Raw genomic sequence first — 20,016 nt, forward strand, 5'->3', positions numbered from 1 at the left:
GCTGAACCTCATTATGAATGCAGTTTCATAGATTTGAGGATTTAGTAACACAGGCCCAGTTGGAACTGGATAATTTTTTTGCTTCAATAAATAACATTATCATTTAGAACTGTATTTTGTGTTTACTCCGATTGCCTTTTTTTATGTTAGATTTTGTTTGAATTTTTGAAACAATTTAGTACGAGATGTACAAAAAAAAAAAAAAAAAATCAGAATGGGGGACAAATACTTTTTCACAGTGTGTTTGTGTGTTCATGTATGTTTGTTTCATTATTTAACAGATGTTTAAAAGAGCTAATTGAAGGTTACTAGGGATGCCACGGTGTGAGTTTTTGATGGTTAGATTACTGTCTGAGAGGGAGAAAAAAACGGGAAAAAGAAAACGAGGTTAAGCGGTTTTACAATTATTTGCTAATTTTCTTAGTAGTAAGAAAACTGATGAATACAAAACAAATTAATTGGAGGTATTTAATAAGAGATGCTCCAACACAGGGCACAACACCGCATATCTGCATCCCGAGCTCAATGATGCGCTTCAATGTTACCAGAGTGCATTGAGTTGCTTCAAAGTGCGTAAATGTAAGATTATTGTGCAACATGTTGATCACGGCATCCAACAGTTTTTCTTCTAAAACAGTTTATTAAAGCAATCCATTGTATGTCAGAAACCGCACTATAAAGAATGGGCAACAGACTCCATAAAAATACACCTCACAAACAAACCTTTGAACTATGAATAATAACTACAATATTGCTTACAGCAGGCAATTTAAAGTCTGATATTGACTGAAATTAAAATGCTGAATGCTGTGAATTTATACACAAGCAGTGCTTTAAATAATGAAGATAATTTAAGATGCAGCTTCTGGAAGTTTACCACGCTGATAGTAACTACCCTCAAATGCACCATGCAGTCAGCACGCTTAAACATTACAAAAAAATGTATCTTTTAATTCATCACTTTAAAAGCATCACAGCTATTAAACTTACTAGTTTGTTGTTGGAGGACTAGTGGAAAATCCTGTCCCATTTGTAGGATGTGTATCTTTGTATGACTTCAGTCAGCATGTTGTTCATCCATCGTCATCAGTAACTCTCAGTCATTCAAATGCTCCCAAACAGCCGATTTAAGTCGCTTTTTTGGTAGATATGAATCTAGTAGGTAGAATTCCTCTGTTATATTTTGGAGTTTGTGTGTAGCCCATTTCACGTGAATTATAAGTTCATGTTCAGTCCGTGACACCTGGCTAAGCACCATGCAGACACCATCTGTAACCAAAGCAACAGCTCCACTACCCACCTTTCCACTACCCCACTATTCACATTTTTAAAAAATTATTTTATACTATATACAGTATTTATAATATAAGTATTCTAAAATTATAGTTTTTAAAATAGTATTTTCACTGATTACATGTTGTGGTGGCAGGGGCATGGTCGAGCATTCGTCCGGACAGAGAGAAAGCGGTAAGGGTGCACACAACTGAGCGCTATAATGTCTAACACCTGTTTCTGATTGCAGTAAGCACTGGGGAGAGTGATAAAAAGGGATCACGCCAGAGATGAGGGAGAGAGAGCTACCCATCTGAAAAAGACTAGTTTGAGTTGAGCTAAAGAGTGTGCTTCTGAAAAACCCTTTGAGTTGTTTATTAAAATGTATACCTTTGAGTTGAAGCCCAAGTTTCCTGTGTCCTCTTTTCCCTCTCTTCCTTGAACGTTACACGTTTCAAAACTAATGTTTGCCATGGTATAAATTTACTAGTGAAATCAGACATTACATGTGGCATTATCAGGAGAACTTTCAAATATCAGGACCCTTAGCATTATTATACATTATATTTAGCATTACATACAGTTTAATATAGTACAATCATCTGTAAACCCTGTGCAAATTCATTCTCGTGCTGAAAAGACTCATCGCGGTGCTCACTGTATTACAGGTACATGCGCTTACATGGGCAGAAGAAAACACTTTACGGCACACCTTGACTGTTGAGACTTCATTCTGATATCCATGAAAGTTGCACAATTGATTACACTGAAACTCAAATCGTGATATGATGTTGGACAGTTTAATCAAAATGATTGCGCTCCCTTTCTCCATTGTGATCGGTTTGATTTACGCGGATGCGCACGCTCGCTTGCTCATTAAAGTTTAACGGAGACTTGCTAGGGGTAAGAACAAATAGTTTTGCGAAATACGCGCCTGATTTTGAATTCATAACATGTTTACATTATAGCAGTAAAATGTAAGTTATGTGCTGGAGAAAAACAACTTTTGCGCATCAAACAGCACAAGCACTCTGTCAATGCACCTGACACAGCAACTGCTCCACATTGAACTGTATGGTTATTATGATCTTTGAAGTGTTTATAAAGTGCTCTCATGCGATAGACAACTTGGGTCGTGTTTTTCTGCTTCGACTTGTCTCCGCTGTTTTTCAAACAAGTTTCATAATGCACCACATTTTTCCCTTGGCTGTGAAGTGATGTCACTGATGGGGCTTCTCTGTGCTTACTGAAAATATCCAACTTATCGATAATGAAATTCGTTGTCGATGATTTCCATTATCGATAATTATAGATTTTTTTTCGATTAGTTGTTGCAGCTCTGGTGACTTTATACAGGTGATAGAAGTAATCATTTAGGCCTATACTGTACAGTATGGTTAGAGAGAGAGAGAGAGAGAGTGTGTGTGTGTGTGTGTGTGTGTGTGTTTCGGTTTACATGAACATGCAGTTTCTGGTGCTAAGGGTCAAGATGTTCTCATCCCACAGAGAGAGGAATGTGCCCTGCACACTGATGGTTTAGACAAGAGCAATCATTACACCCCACACCCTGTGTGTGTATCACTCCTACATACACACTTCACCTCAAACACACTGTAAATCAACACAGACAAACAGTCCATCATCCATAAATATATGTTGGAATAGGAGATTAATGACGTGGAATGTTAAAATGAGCAGGAAAGGGACTGACTCATTCTGTGGTCTCTCTAATTCTAGCTTTGGCGCTGTGTGTACGCAGTGTTATAAATGAGCAACCAGTCAAACAGAACACACACATCCCCACACACATACTGTATACTATACATTCTAGCAGACAAACACAGACATAAACACTGTAGGTGTATTAAAAGATTAAAAGTAAAGAAGGGCGGACAAATATAAATAAAGTAATGAATAAATGTGCCTGTTATAATTACAAATGCAGTAACTGCTGTTGTTGTTTTCACAGGTTAAAACTGACTCTGGCTCCAAAGAGGTCTTTGGTCAGTACCAACCAGAAATCCAGCCCTATGAAAACAACTCTCAAACCAAGGCCACACTATAACCAGCCACACAGAAACAGCTCAGATGAAAGCATTCAGCTGAAGTCAGAAGTTTACATACACCTTAGCCAAATACATTTAAACTCATTTTTTCTCAATTCCTGACATTTAATCATAGAAAACATTCACTGTCTTAGGTCAGTAAGATCACTATTTTAAGAATGTGAAATGTCAGAACAATAGTAGAGAGAATGATTTATTTCAGCTTTTATTTCTTTCATCACATTCCCAGTGGGTCAGAAGTTTACATACACTTTGTTAGTATTTGGTAGCATTGCCTTTAAATTGTTTAACTTGGGTCAAACATTTTGGGTAGCCTTCCACAAGCTTCTTAAAATAAGTTGCTGGAATTTTGGCCCATTCAGTTCAGTTCTGAATGTTCAGTTCTGCCCACAAATGTTCTATCGGACTGAGGTCAGGGCTTTGTGATGGCCATTCCAATACCTTGACTTTGCTGTCCTTAAACCATTTGCCACAACTTTGGAGGTATACTTGGGGTCTTTGTCCATTTGGAAGACCCAATTGCAGAAGAGCTTTAACATCCTAGCTGATGTCTTGAGATGTTGCTTCAATATATACACATAATTTTCCTTCCTCATGATGCCATCTATTTTGTGAAGTGCACCAGTCCCTCCTGCAGCAAAGCACCCCCACAACTTGATGCTGCCACCCCCATGCCTCACGGTTGGGATGGTTTTCTTCGGCATGCAAGCCTTACCCTTTTTCCTCCAAACATAATGATGGTCATTATGGCCAAACAGTTCAATTTTTGTTTTATCAGAGTAAGATCTTTGTCCCTATGTGCACTTGCAATCTGCAGTCTGGCTTGTTTATGCCGGTTTTGGAGCAGTGGCTTCTTCCTTGCTGAGCAGCCTTTCAGGATATGTCGATATAGATACTTGACTTACTGTGGATATAGATACTTGTCTAACTGTTTCCTCCAGCATCTTCACAAGGTCCTTCCTTTGCTGTTGTTCTGGGATTGATTTGCACTTTTCGCACCAAACTACGTTCATCTCTAAGAGACAGAATGCGTCTCCTTCCTGAGCAGTATTATGGCTGCGTGGTCCCATACTTGCATACTGTTGTTTGTACAGATGAACATGGTACCTTCAGGCATTTGGAAATTGCTCCCAAGGATGAACCAGACTTGTGGAGGTCCACAATGTTTTTTCTGAGGTCTTGGGTGATTCCTTTTGATTTTCCCATGATGTCAAGCAAAGTGGTGCTGAGTTTGAAGGTAGGCCTTAAAATACATTCACAGGTACATCTCCAATTCAGTACACCTCCTATCAGAAGCTAATTAGCTAATTGTCTAAAGGCTTGACATCATTTTCTGGAATTTTCCAAGCTGCTTAAAGGCACAGTTAACTTTGTGTATGTAAAATTCTGACCCACTAGAATTGTTTATGATACGTCATAAAAAAATATTTAATTCCCACACCAAATCAACACCCAAGAGTTGCACTAACTCCACAATTAGCAAGGCATGCATATCTACTAGGGATGGGTGATCTAGTTAATAATATACAGTATATTAATATATGATCTGATATATTTTCTGGCTTTTGACAATATTCAATATATATCTCAATATTTGTATATTTGCCCTGATTTATTATTATTATTATTATTATTATTAATCAATCATTTCGACCGAACAGCCATTGCTGTCAGATAGACTGAAAATGTTTAAAGCGAGAAGTAAAATATTGTACATCTAGTTAAATATAATCAAGGCATGTTTTCCACACTATTATTTGCTAAATAACCACTGAATAACTAAACACTAAACAATAAGAATGGCTTTGAATAATTATTTATTTATATGTACGATAAACAGCAATGTTACCTACATAATGTTTGTTTGTTTTTTACATTTTAAAACAAAATGCTACACAGTCACAGCCGACATTGTGAATACCTACGATTTATGAAACTAACTAGTGAATCAGGTTTGAACTGGGTCTGAAAACCTTGAATCAGGTTGAATTCATTTTAACAAACTGTTTCACAGAAATTAGTCAAACTTCCCAACTCTATCACCATGTTTGCAGAGATTTAAAAAAGAGGCACTGGTAAAACATCTGTCATAATGCTCTTGAGTACTCACAAGGTATAAAACTAGTCTACTGCAGCACTCTCCAAAAAATTTGAAAGCATGTTAAAATAATTACAATATTTACAAAATATTGATTCCCTCAATATCGTCAAACAAAATAATATTGAATGTTTCATAAATATGCAATGTATTGCCCAGCCCTAACATGTACCATATTTCAATTGGGCAGAATGATGTAGCTACATCAAGTTCGAGCTGGCTCACCAAACCAAACACTTAATTTCCTCTGCATTATGAATCTATCCGCAAACATGCCCAAACCCCAGAGAATGACCCACATTATGCCGATTTATTGCTTGTGACTGAGACCAATTTGAGACTCTTCCTGCAACATCTGATGGAGCATTAATCTGGTTAGTGCTAGAAAGGTATGAGTGGCAGGCCTGAGTGGACTTTTCCTGCCTTAATACCTAGTGACCAACTGCATCAGACAAAAATCCACACAGAAACTGCCAACAGGGCATGCACAGGACAGAGAGCACATTTCAGCTCCTCTGTGTGTGAAGTAGAGGTAAAATGAGAAGACAAATAAAAGGGGAATGAGGCAACATATTAAAAGAGGAAATGAAACACAGACAACTGTCGAGTGGATGGTAAGCTGAACTTTGACCTCATTCAAATGTAGTGTAGGACAAAAAGAATGTTTTCAACTGCCTGGTCACTATTATAAAGATGTTTGCAAAGAAACATCAATTCTAGACCCGTGAGATATCTTCTGAAAAGTATCACGACTGTGACCTCTGCTTGACAAAAGCAATCATTTAAGTTGTCCAAAAGAAGAAAGGCTGCTGAAATTGTCTAGGTCAAGTGATTTAAACGTTGGTTCTTGATTTATTCACTCTAAAGCGCTTAAGGGAAAATGTGAGCTGAATCTCCTGTGAATGAAGTCCTTGTCTGGCTGAACTGAACTGTGTGTTTGCTTGTAAGGGAGAGAGTGTGAGTGTGTGATTGTGTGTGAGACGTGACCCTGGACCGGAGGCCTCATTAATCTGTCAGTGTGTGGAAGGAAGGTTGTTGGCATACCTTGCTCATCCAAGACTTGCGCTTGCACATGGTTTTTCTCCTCTTCACTGCCTCCCACAATCGTCGTTGACCTGTCAGTGAAACAAATGATATGTTATTGTTAAAGGAATTTTGTGAGTTCAGAACAAGTTATGCTCTTATTCTCCAAATGTGACATGCAGTTGATAAAACAGAAAATAATTGGCATCACACTTTTTGCAAAAAAGGTGTTTACATGAAGGCATTTACAAGTCTATGGGGCAAGACACTACAGCGGAAAAAAATGCAAAAAAGTATAGTCACAAGACTAGTGTGATAAAATAGCTTACTTACCTCCTGTCATGACCATGCAAAGCAGGTAAACCAGGTCATGTTCGCATGATACACACAAGGATATTGTAAGCATGTTGATATAAACACGATTTTTGCTTAATTTGATTCATCCCTCAGTTTGAAAAATAATTTTCTGTGGTAATCAACAGCATGCCAAAGATGCTGAAAAAGATGATATAAAGATGTGTCACTATCAAGAAAAGACAAACTGAGAGAGACTAAAAGACAGACAAGAGGATGAAGGGAGGGAGCAATAAGAGATGTGAGGCAAACTGAGTGTGACCATAAAAAGAGAGAAAAAAGAGTGCTAGGAGAGGCGTATAATAAGCTTAAGACGTGCAGTGATCAGGCTGGCTTAAGGGAAATGACATTGGTAGAGTTTATACTTCAGGCTTCACACAAAGGCTGAGTACTGAGTGTGGACTGACACACTGACTAGTATTTAGCAGACACTCAAAGTTTGCGCTGGCTTTACCAGTGAAAAAAAAAATCCCTCTGGTTTACAGAGAAGTAATGGTAGTGGAAGTTTAATCAATTTACTTTCACTGCCTGTTTGTGTATGTGAGGAATGGTAATGTAACAGGTGTTTCAGCCCTAAACCCCCTTCACTGTCATTAAATGGAAAAGAATGACCAAGATATTCTTCAAAAGAGAAATGTTCAATTTTGGCTGAACTATTCCATCATGGTGTTGACAACAGCAGACACAAATGGATTACAAAGTTGTGGACCTGGCATTTGCAGTGAAAATTTGAAATTTTACTTCACATATTAAGTACTCATTACCAGTATACTGAACCATATACAAATGGTTCAGTATACTGGCAATAACACCCTTTAGTCCAGACATTTTCAGTCTATACAAAAAAAATTCTGGTTTAGAATGTGAAAAGAACTATCATTACCAATGTGACAAAATCGGACATGGGAGACTGCACACTTTGTAAAAACTCTGAACTGAATTAGCCAAAGAATGTAGAAGGGTTGGCACTCCTAAGGAGATGTAATATCAAATTTTTTTCATTTTCATTTTTACATTAATGAGGAAAAAGCGGCATTACTACCGTCACATTACTGATGTTTTCGTTAGGGAGGTGATAGTTGTGAATGCAGCACTTATACGATGAAGGAAAAACATCCAAAAAGTTTTGAAATCTGCAGACTTTGACCTGAGACATCAGTTTGAAATCCATCAAGACTGCATGATGGATTAAAATAAGTTTGAAATTGCAAAATAATGGCTCCAAAGCTATGAAATAGTCTCCCTTAGACTTGCCACGGTATCATAACACCGGTATTACCGCTGGTTGAACTCTAGGTGGTACTATGGGGCAATTTTCGGAAGGGTAATGACTTTGTGTGAATAAATTTGTTTTGTTCCCTCCTATGGCTGGGTGATATGCAAGAAATGTATTCACAATATTTTTATTTAAAAATATATACTATATCACAATATCCAGTTACATCGTCAACTCCCGGGCTGAGGAATCGGTGAATATTCTTGCTTTAGTGATTTTGCGTTGAAAATTAAAGTCATTTATTTAAAAGATGAAAACCTTAAACCAAAGACATTTCTAAATTCAAATTACACTTCAAACAAAATGAAAAAGCAATTAAAAAAAAGAAGTGGTAAAAAAAAACATATTTAACCACCTTTCAATTTACCATCTGGCAAGTATCCGTCTATGACAACATTGGAAAATTACTAATACATATTAAGATTAAGAAGAAACTATTCAAAATGTAAACATAATCATTATAATGATGACAATAATATAAACCATGGGTGAACGAAATTCGAGGTGAATGTGTTTTTGTATTATTTTATGATTTAATCACAGATGTATAGGCTATATATAAAGTGACCCTACAGAGTTGCGCTCACAACGAACTGCTCTGTGGAAATAAAGCGAAATGAGCTCAAAGCACCTCCTGAGCTGAGATGTCTGAGGTCATTTACAGCATTTTAATAGATGACACTATTCTTGCAAAACAAATTCAGAAGACTGAAACAAAGAAAGAGTAAGAACATTTTGCATTTGTGTGTTCAACAAGACTGCACGCCTTCAAACAAACAGTGCGTCAGACATGCACATAGACGGCTTTTCTGTCATCTGTTCTCTGAAATATCATAAAGTGTGTTTCTTCAAGCGCATGTCTGTGTTTCTAACAGCATTTCTTGTGTCATTCCGAATCTAGGACGTCTTACAATTACCCACCATGCACATTATATTTGCTACCTGCAATTAAATCTTCTGTCAGTGCATGCACTTTATTATTTAGGTTCATTTATCATGGGTAGCAAACTCTTCATTAGGCAACTATTCTTTATTTAAGGCTATTCTATTCATTAGGCTATTTAATTGATATTGGAAATTCAATTCATAATGTTTCCACCGGTATAAAATTTCACACCGGTGCTGTCCCTTGCACCGAGTAAAACCGGTAACACCGTACACTAAGGCAACCCTTGTCTCCCTAACACTGTTCAGGATGCAGACACACTCACTCAGTTTAAGTCTAGACTAAAGACTCATCTATTTAGCCAGACATACATCTAATTTATCCATCAACTCACAATTAGGCTGCTTTAGTTAGGTCTGCCGGAACCAGAAACATTTCTCAATCTATAAATCTGCAATAAATTGAATGACATCTACGCTAATATTATTCTATTTGTTTCCCCATCTCAACTTCGGGATTCATATCCCAAGGTTACCAGATCCGGCCAGATCCAGCTCCGTTCCTTCTTGGTGTCAGACTCCACTGCTATGTCTCTCTGAGTGATGACAACTAAATGCAGCCGGTGCTAGCCAGACATCACTTTAGTCTTTTACAATGGACTTCAGAGGATGAACTGATGCCAACTCCAACTGTAAGACATCGGATACTTCATATGCCACTGCCTGAACCTTGGATTTAGGATGGACCCCACAGAACCTCACCGAAATGACCTGCAGGATGAACTGCGATGCACCTCATTGATCTCTGCCTGGATTACCTTTGTTTATTGATAGAGTACACTCTTGAAATGGAATACATAGACTATCAATTAATTTCCAACAGAAGTCTTCATCAGCCATCTAACAAAGGACAATGCATCAATGTGAACTTCTGCTGTTAATCCAGGATTTATTTCAAAGACATTAGTCATTAATCTTACAGTTCATTAAAAATCTTTTTTTAAACACTGGACCTTAACACTTACTTAGTTTTGACTTACAAAGCACATAATAACTAATATTGGCATTATATTCATGCTGTTTAGCCAGAATGGAACTGGCCCCCACAGTCTGGGCCTGGTTTCTCCCAAGGTTATTTTTCTCCATTAACCAACATCTTATGGAGTTTTGTGTTCCTTGACACAGTCGCCTTTGGCTTGCTCACTGGGGTTCTAAATACAATTATTTTTAAATTATTTATTTTTATACACAATTTACAATTACACAATGATGACTAAGACTTTATAGATATTACAGTTTCATTTTCTATTAAAGCATGATTTTCTGTAAAGCTGCTTTGAAACGATGTGTGTTGTGAAAAGCGCTATACAAATAAAAATGACGACTTGATTAGACAATATGGCCTTGCACGATTTCTAAACCGCAAAAGGCTGTGTTTTAAAAGCTGTGTCCATTCACCACTTTAGTCAGCACTGTGGGAGCGAGCACCGCCCTCTAGTGGGTGTGTGCGACACTATAAGCATTGAAGCGATATGAGATGATGTTTGTCAAATCAAAACATTTGTCAAAATAATCCTTTCCCACTTGTTGGCTATAGATGCAGTAAGATTGAAACACATCACAGATCAAAGCAATAGTCAGCGATCAATCTGGACCATCATGGTAAAAGAACAAGCAGTGGATGTTTGTGATTCTTGTATTGATGTCCATATGATTGGATATGACGCGTCTGTAAATGTCACGTCCATAATGCATCATTATCGGTACTTTAAGTAAAAAAAAAAGGAGACAATTGTTTCATACTTCACATCGATATGAGTTAGCTTTGTACAAAAAGTTTCAACTTATTTGTGCTATTATTGTTTGAGTGATATAAACTTGACGAAGCACTGAAACACAGTTCATTTCAAAAAGACAAATTAAGGGTATATAAACTGATCAGCCACAACATTACAACCACCTGCTAAATATCGTGTAGGTCCACCTCGTGCCACCAAAACAGCTCTGACCTGTCGAGGCATGGACTCCACAAGACCTCTGAAGGTGTCCTGTGGTATCTGGCACCAAGACGTTAGCAGCAGATCCTTTAAGTCCTGTAAGTTGTGAGGTGGGGCCTCCACGGATCAGACTTGTTGATCCAGCACTTCCCAAAAATCAGGGGTGTCAAACTCGGTTCCTGGAGGGCCACAATCCAGCAGAGATTAGCTCTAACCCTAATTAAACACACCTGAAGCAGCTAATCAAGGTCTTCAGGAGTGCTTGAAGATTACTAGGAGGCATTTTGGAGCAGGGCTGGAACTAAACTCTGCAGGGCTGCGGCCCTCCAGGAACTGAGTTTGACACCCCTGCCATAGATGCTCAATCGGATTGAGATCTGGGGAATTTGGAGCCCAGGTCAACACCTTGAACTCTTTGTCATGTTCCTCAAACCATTACTGAACTATTTTTGCAGTGTGGCAGGGCACACTATCCTGCTGAAAGCGGCCACTGCCATGAGGGAATACTGTTGCCATGAAGGGGTGTACGTGGTCTGCAACAATCTTTACCTAGGTGGTATGTGTCAAAGTAACATCCTCATGAATGCCAGGACCCAAGGTTTCCCAGCAGAACATTGCCCAGAGCATCACACTGCCTCCGCCAGCCTGCCTTCTTCCCATAGTGCATCCTGCTGCCATCTCTTCCCCAGGTAACGCACATGCACCCGGCCGTCCATATGATCTAAAAGAAAATGTGATTCATCAGACCAGGTCACCTTCTTTCATTGCTCCATGGTCCAGTTCTGATGCCCACGTGCCCATTGTAGGCACTTTCAGCAGTGGACAGGGGTCAGCATGGGCACTCTTACCGGTCTGTGGCTACGTAGCTGCGTACGCAGCAAGCTGCAATACACGATGTGCTCTGACACCTTTCTATCATGGCCAGCATTACGTTTTTCAGCAATTTGTGCTACATTAGCTCTTCTGTGGGATTGGACCAGACGGGTTAGCCTTCGCCTTCAAGCGGGTTAGCCTTCGCTCCCCCATGTGCATCAATGAGCCTTGGACACCCATGACCCTGTCGCCAGTTCACCGGTTGTCTTTCCTTGGACCACTTTTGGTAGGTACTAACTACTGCATACTAGAAACACCCCACAAGACCTGCCATTTTGGAGATGCTCTGACCAAGTCGTCTAGCCATCACAATTTGGCCCTTGTCAAAGTCACTCAGATCCTTCCGCTTGCCCATTTTTCCTGCTTCCAACACATGAAATTCAAGAACTGACTGTTCACTTGCTGCCTAATATATCCCACCCCTTGACAGGTGCCACTGTAACGAGATAATAAATGTTATTCACTTCACCTGTCAGTGGTTTTAATGTTGTTGCTGATCATAATGTATATCTACACATTTCTCATTTCCTTACTATTCTGGAAAAATATTATTCCATGACAAGGTTGACATTTCTGTGGAAGTGCCCAAATGCATGTCATTTCTTGTTCAAGCTTGACACAGCATTGTGTTCTGGAGAACAACTCCCGGACATTGAAGTAGAGTGCATCTGATTTGGTACTGAGAGCTGGGACAAAAACAGTAACAGCTTTGACTGGAGTGGGATGTAGAGTAGGGAAAGAGAGACAAGAGAGACAGAGAAAGAAAGGAAGCAGGTGTGTCTCTGGTCTGATGAATGGCAGGCAGAGGCTTTCGCTCAATTCTTACAATATAGCACAACTCAATATAGTACACTTGTACACTAATGCGAACACTCCAAACACAATTTGAACTGAAGAGTTTGGATTTTGAGTTTGAATTTGTGTAGACAGTGTAAAAAACAGCTATATTTGTTATAAACCTACATGTGAAACTCACCAGGTCGCCCCATACCGATCTTCTCCAGGTCCTCATTCTTCACATAGTCAAAGTGCGAAAGGCGTGTAACGTTGAGCTCATCACGGATGCGAAGGAAGTACTGCTGCAGTTGTACTTCCATCAGCAGCTCCAGCAGCCACTCAGTGCCCTCCTCACACTGCATACTGCTGCCCAGCTTCTGCAAAGACAGAAAGAGACCAATGAACTCCACTGAGCCATTCCCTGTGGGGCAATACTGATTCTTTTTACACACAATGCATTGCAATCCTTTTTTGAACAAAGTCACAAATATGCCATAGAAATGTCCCTCCCAAAAGCCTGGAGCCAAACATAGTCATGCCATTCCCAGCTAAATAACTATCCCCAAACCATGAGCCAAAAATAGTGTCCACCTTGGACAGCAACAAGTGACCAAGTCCAAAAATGTGACTGCGCATTTCACCTGCTTTTAAATGTGATTTATGTCAGAGTGCACTCCAAAAATGGCTCATAAAAAAAGAAGATACAGTTAGCTTTAGCTGTTGAACCATGGCGCACATCTGGTGAGTGTACACACATACATAAATGAACAAGCACACCTGAAGTTCATAAAACACAGATGACATTGGCCCTAGCCCAGGCCACATGTGCTGGGTCGCTCTCTAAGCTATTTAATGCCTCCCAAAAGGAGCATCTCTCGCAACTCTGATCTGAACCAACTCATACATGCCTTACCTTTCTACAGCATCTGCTGTGTCTCTAATTCCAGTTCTAACCCAATTGAAATCATTGTCTTTAAATCTTAATTCTTGAGAACAAAAATCATAAGCACTAAATCCAAAATTGTTTTGTAACAAGAAACGAAAAAAAATAAAATAAAAAATAATGAAGGAACAAAGACCACTGGCAGTGTACTGCTCTGTTTTTTGGCTTGTTCTTTTTTCTGTTGGAGGAGCATGCTGGACATCAGCTGCTTTCAATATTAATCTCCCCCTCTCCCGCACTCCTGCACACTGGTGTTCTTTCTCTCTGACACACTTTCCTTCTCTGGAGGCTTTGTGGTCTGTCACTTCTTAAGCCAGTGCCACACTAGCAGACTTCAAACAACTTTTGGCTGCAGGTGTCACACATGCAAAAAGTTCGCTCTCTTCAGTCTGAGGTAGAGCTGCAACTAACGATTATTTTGATAATTATTAATGATCAATTATTGATTAATTTATTAATAATTAATCTTTGATTGTTTCTTCAATTAAACAATTAATCAGAGAAAAAAATTAATTTTATTTCCTGTATTTTATTAAAATATGATTTTTTAAAAAAACTGAAATGATAAAGGGTGTAAGGATTTGGTTTAATTTACATTACTGAATTCATGATTCTATACTCTCACAAAACTTTGAACAAAGCCTAAATCATGAAAGGTTAAGTTTGAATTTATTATTATTATTACTTTCCTTACATATGCAAAACAGTCCCTTTCATTACTTATCAATTTTTTGATAAATTTTTTGAAAAAGATTTTGAATTCATAACATAAAAATGTAAGTCATGTGCTGGAAAGAAGCAACTCTTAACCGCATCAAACGGAACAATCACTCTTTCAACGCACCTGACACAGCAACCGCTCCACATTGAACTGTATGCTTATTATGATCTTCTTTGAAGTGTTTATAAAGTGCTCTCATGCGCTGGACAACTTGGGTTGTGTTTTTCCAGATTCAGCTTGTCTCCATTTTTTTTCAAATGAGTTTCATCATGCACCACATTTTCCACCGGGCTGTAAAGTGACGTCACTGATGGAGCTTCTCCGTGCTCATAGCATATATCCACCTAATCAATAATGACAGTCATTGTCGATGATTTCCATTATCGATAATAGATCGGTTTTAACGATTAATGTTGCAGCTCTAGTCGGAGGCATGACACAAAACAAAAATGTTGGAGTGGTGACAAACATACCAACTCACCGCAACTCTCTCTCTCTCTCGGATTCCCTTTTATGTGGAGCTCGCCGAAATAACAACAGGAGTGCCACGTGAGCATTAACAATTGCAATAGAGTGATTTAGGGCATTTTCAGACCTGTAGCTTGTTTGATTTGCTCCGAAAATAAAAAAGTTGCATTTTCTTCATGGTTTGTTTCACTTTCACAAGGTTTTATTTTAAAATGGGAAAAAAACCATAAACTTTCCGTTGTGGTTATTATTTATCCATCATTAGCTGCTATTTCTGCATTGAAAACTGCCTGTTCTCACGGACACAGAGCTCGCTCTGTCTCCCTTTCACACCCGCACACTTGCACACACACACACCTTTAACCCTGTAACAGTATAAGAATGGGAAAGGAGGAGGCGGGAACCGGCTGAACAGTCAACATAAAGGTTTAATGATATAAATGAACTTAAAACAACATAAAACATAAACGAACACAGACACACATGCAGCGCGGCCGTGTGCGTCTCTCTCCCTCTTGAACTGGCGCCTCCGGCTCCCTTTTATCTTGCTCTCCCGCTGATCAGCTGATTCAGAGCCGGCCGGCTCGGCCACGCCCTCCTCCTCGTCACATTCCTTCCCCGCCCGATTCAGGCCGGGGTGTCACCAGACAGACTTACTCCCCTCACCTCTGGAGGGGAGATGCTGTCCTTCCGGCCGTTCCGTCAGCCGATGGTCTACCTCGCCTCCTGTGAACCTGGGGGAGAGACGAGGGGAGGTGTGGGGAGAGGAAAAGGGCGAGCGGAGACACACAGAGAGAGAGAGAGAGAGAGAGAGAGAGAGAGAGAGAGAGAGAGAGAAGAACTTGCTAGCCGGCTCCCGGACGCACTGTTGCCCGGTCCTCAACCACTCCTCCGCCCCCTCTGGCAGACGCCAGCTCTCTGCCCCACCCCCGGCGGATGGCAGTGAGTCCTCCGGCCCCTGGCGGATGGAACCGCTCCTCCCCTTCTTCGGAGGATGGCAGCGGTTCTTCCGTCTCTCGTCGGCTGGCAGCGACCCCTCCGTCCCCAGGCAGACGGCCATGACTGCTCCCCTGGTGGATGGCAGCAGCAAGGAGACTCTGCAACATTGCATCCCTCCTCCCTCCCAGGTTTCGGCACCACTGTAACAGTTAAAGGTGGGCAAGGAGGAGGCGGGAACCGGCTGAACAGTAAACATAAACTTTAATGATATAAATGAACTTAAAACAATCATAAAACATAAGGACACAGACACACATGCAGCGTGGCCACGTGCATCTCTCTCTCTCTCTGTGTGTCTCCGTTCACCCTTTCCCCCAGGTTCACAGGAGGCGGGGTGGACCACCGGCTGATGGAACGGCCAGAAGGGCAGCGTCTCCCCTCCAGAGGTGGGGGGGTTAGTCAGTCCGGTGGTGCCCCAGCCTGAATCGGGCGGGGGAGGAGTGTGACGAGGAGGAGGGCGTAGCCAGGGCATGATAGTGCACGGCCGGCGCTGAATCAGATGATTAGCAGGAGAGCGAGATAAAGGGGAGCCGGAGGCGCCAGTTCGAGAGAAATGCATGCGGCCGCGTTGCATGTGTGTCTGTGTTTGTTTATGTATGTTTTATGTTGTTTTAAGTTCATTTATATCATTAAACTTTGTGCCTTCTGCCCTGTCTGCCGGCAGGTCATCCCCGCCTACCTGGATGAGGGAGGGGACAAGGGAAGGGAAACAATAACAAAAAAACACAGTACATACACACAGTAATGGTGCCGGTACCAACTTAAGATAATATAAATAATATTTAAAAAGAGAGGGAAAGGCCAACGCGGAGTGGCAGCGGGAGAGAGAGGAGAGAGTGAGAGACGAGAAAAAAAAAGTTATTCACTGGTTCTCTGATACGCCGTAGCTTGTTCCTCGGCCACTCCTCCACCCTCGTGGACGACAGCCGCGCCTCCCCGGGCGGATCGGAGGCAGTCTTCCGGCCCCTGGCGGACGGAACGTCCCGCCACGTTTTTGGTGGACGAAAGGGGTCTCTCCCGCCCCTGGCGGCGGTTCTCCCGCTCCAGGCGGTCGGCCAGGAGCCCCTCCTTGCTCGCGGTTGGCGGTCTCAGACCCCACCGAGTTTCAGCGGCTGGTAGGGGTCTCCTCCACCCCTAGCAGCGGCCCTGACCGCTCCAGGCGGTTGGTTAGGAGCCCCTCCTCCCCTCACGGTCAGCGGCCGTTCCTCCGCTCTCAGGCGGCCGGGCTCCTCCATCCCCCAGCGGGGTTGGGGTGGATGGTAGTGGCAAGGACTCTACTACGGCACATCCCTCCTCCTTCCCGGGTTTCGGCACCAGTGTAAAGGGATTGAGGGAAAGGAGGCGGCAAGAACCGGCTTGACAATATAAATGATAATTTAATAATAAACAAAACCAAAAAGACACAAACACATACAGGTGTCGGACAGCTGACCGTAACTCACTCTCTCACACACTGCCGTCTCCAGTCGGCCTCATCCCTCTCGGGCTTAATCAGCCTTATTAGGGTCCGGGTGTGTGGAATCACGACCCGGCCCCGCCCTCCGCCCTGCCACATTAACATTAAAGAACCAGGTAAACTTCGTTGTTCTGAGATCCGGATTGGATCACGCCCGGCTGACCGCATTGCCTTTCTGAGTATACTCTCCAGACCACAAGCGAATATGAACACGTTCGACACATGCCCACTACAGCTGCTTTGTGATACTGTTTTAGTACAGTCAATGGCCGGCGCATGTGCCAACAACGCGCATAGACAAGGACTGTGTCCCCGGGTCGGAAGTATACTCAGGCCTTAGGTCAAGACAAGAAGGAAAGAATAGATTAATTCTCTTCAAAAGTATCTCCTTTGTGTGCAGCAGAATAATCTTAAAATCAGAGAGATTTCGGAGTGTCCTCGTCCTTTTGAATGCTTCTTTGTGTAATCATGTTACTTTAAAATGTAAAACTGTCTTGCCAAATATTGCAAATATTGTGTGCAGCTAGCTATAACAAACTACTAAGAGATGAAACCTCAGATGCCAATATGAACACAGTACTAAAACAATCTCCAATGTGTGATTGTGCTTTGAGTGTAATCTAAAATCCATGTGGTAAACAGTACTTAAGATTCTGACGTTTGCTTTTCCCTTCCTGCCCTGCATTGACAAAACCTGATGAACTGAATATATAAGGGGTTTTCAGGTAAATGCTAACTTGATGTTTAAAACTAAGCTTAGCATTATACCCTATCACATATATAGAGGTTTCTTCAAACTGTAATGTACCATTGAAAAGCCATGCATTACAGCTAGAATGAGCAAAATACAGCTGGACTGAAATCAGCACAGAAACATCCAAGCATGACTGCCCAAGCTCTGCTACATAGACACAACATGACAAATGGTATTGTTCATAGTACAGCAAGCACTGAGCAATGTTGGTGTGCTAAGCTAGTATAAAGCCAAGAGGAGGAGCAAATTTGGTTGCGCAGTAGCCTTTTGTGAAAGAGTACAGAAGAATTCTTTATCTTTGCAAGCTTCCGCCAGAGGAAAAGTAAGGGTTATGAAGTCGACAGGTTCCCTTAATGAATGTCAGCAGGGCTAGAGAATACAATTAGCTCTTTGTGCCCAAAGTGCTTCCTGTGTTGACACATGAAAAGTCATGGGTCATAGGGGCCAGGATCTTTTTTACTTCAATTAAACCATCAATAACTGGACCTCCACTTTCAGAGTATGGTCAAATACTCCCCCATACTGACATTTCTGTGAAATTCACTCACTATCTAACACACTTCCACACACCTGTCCTCCAAACACCCACACAATTTCAGTTTTTAAATCACACTCTTAAGGGTCCACCTTGCATGTCACTTCATAACTACAGAATGTACCCACACCCTGCAAACAGAAAGAACCTCTCCCCAAGATACATGATTTGAGGTCTTTTTCAAGTCTGATTCACTGAAGTTTAGAGGTTTATTACAATCCCTAACCCCAATGAGCAATAGTAAGCTCTTTAGAAAGTGCCACTAATAACTGCTGATTAAGAGTTCAAATTGTCAGCAAGTTCTACTGATATATAGTGATTCACAAATCCAAATGTGTGATTTCAGGCATCCACATCTCTCTCCCCCAACTATGAACTTCCCAGTAACCTTTCATGCTTAAGCTGGGAAAAGAGCCAATGTGATGTCCCAATATCCCTCAATATTTCCTTTCTACTTTACCGGCTTTCTACCTCCGAACATACAGGAAATGTCACTTCTATGAAAAAAGAGGGAGGGAATGTGTGAAAGAGTAGGAGGAAACCAGACCACTTCAAAGCCTTTTAGAAAGCACCTTTAAAATAAGCTGCTGATGGTACAAAAAAAAAAAAACTTTCCCTATTTGCAAAATGGGTCATCAGAGTGGAAGTAGAAGAGAGTAAATGTGGTGGCTAGAAGTAGATGTGTGAGGAGTCAAAACTACAGAAAATAACTTACAACCTTCTGCATTTGTCAGACTGCAAATATGTGCAAATCCTCATATCAAACCCAACTGCTAACTTGAGCAGTAATCTTTCATCACAGTGCCAAATCATCCATGAAATGTGTGGCTGAAATCTACAGTACCTGATCCTGAGATGGATGATGTCTGGTCTTGAAGGCTTCACCTCGGCACTCTTATCCAATATATCTCTTGAGAAACATGCTAAAGAGTGGCGGTCTTGATACATTGTGCACCAACACCAACAAACAGCTAGACAGGAAACATTCAGTTTATATAGACAAAATGCTATAGAAATTTTAAAGCATCCTCTTAAATTTCCTTCTCAATGTAGTGATAAGATATTCTTCAATTTCTAAGGAAAACATTATGTGTTTGCCTACGCAAAATTCACCACCACTATGGTGTTGTGGGTGGTTGCCTTGCCAGGGCATTGCTATGCAGTTGCTAGGGTGGGCTGATTACTGGTCCAGGTCAAAAGAGTCCACCCCAAAGTTTCTATGATACTCTGGTCCTTACATATTGCCCGGGTCCCTCCTTGAACTTTGGGGCAAAAAAAAAAAAAAAAAAAAACTACAACTGTCTGTTTTACTGCCAGCCAGTGTCTCAGAGTGGGGAGAGTCTGGCTGCAATACAACATAGTAATAAAAGTTAAACAGAACCAAAGTCCAGTGGTACCAAGAAATGTTTGAGCAGTTTGAAGTAATGCATATTGTATTAAAAGGCAACAGCCTCTAATCCCAAGGGAACTATTGCCATGGTCCTTGGAAAAAGGCCATGAGTCACAACCAAGGGTGGTT

General features: G+C 41.1%; 1 protein-coding gene across 3 annotated transcripts in view; it reads right to left on the minus strand.

The window, feature by feature from the left end:
* The window catches only part of LOC127441474 (activated CDC42 kinase 1-like), a 150,771-nt gene that overhangs the window by 58,750 nt on the left and 72,005 nt on the right, over positions 1-20,016 (minus strand). For all 3 annotated transcript variants that reach the window (XM_051698938.1, XM_051698939.1, XM_051698937.1), the window contains 2 exons: positions 12,821-12,998; positions 6,481-6,551 (listed from right to left, as the gene is read on the minus strand). In XM_051698938.1, the coding sequence (XP_051554898.1) occupies positions 6,481-6,551; positions 12,821-12,983 (234 nt within the window). In that variant the 5' untranslated portion in view covers positions 12,984-12,998. The remainder of the gene's footprint in view (positions 1-6,480; positions 6,552-12,820; positions 12,999-20,016) is intronic.

This window comes from Myxocyprinus asiaticus, chromosome 5, assembly GCF_019703515.2.
Source record: "Myxocyprinus asiaticus isolate MX2 ecotype Aquarium Trade chromosome 5, UBuf_Myxa_2, whole genome shotgun sequence".
Lineage (NCBI taxonomy): Eukaryota > Metazoa > Chordata > Actinopteri > Cypriniformes > Catostomidae > Myxocyprinus > Myxocyprinus asiaticus.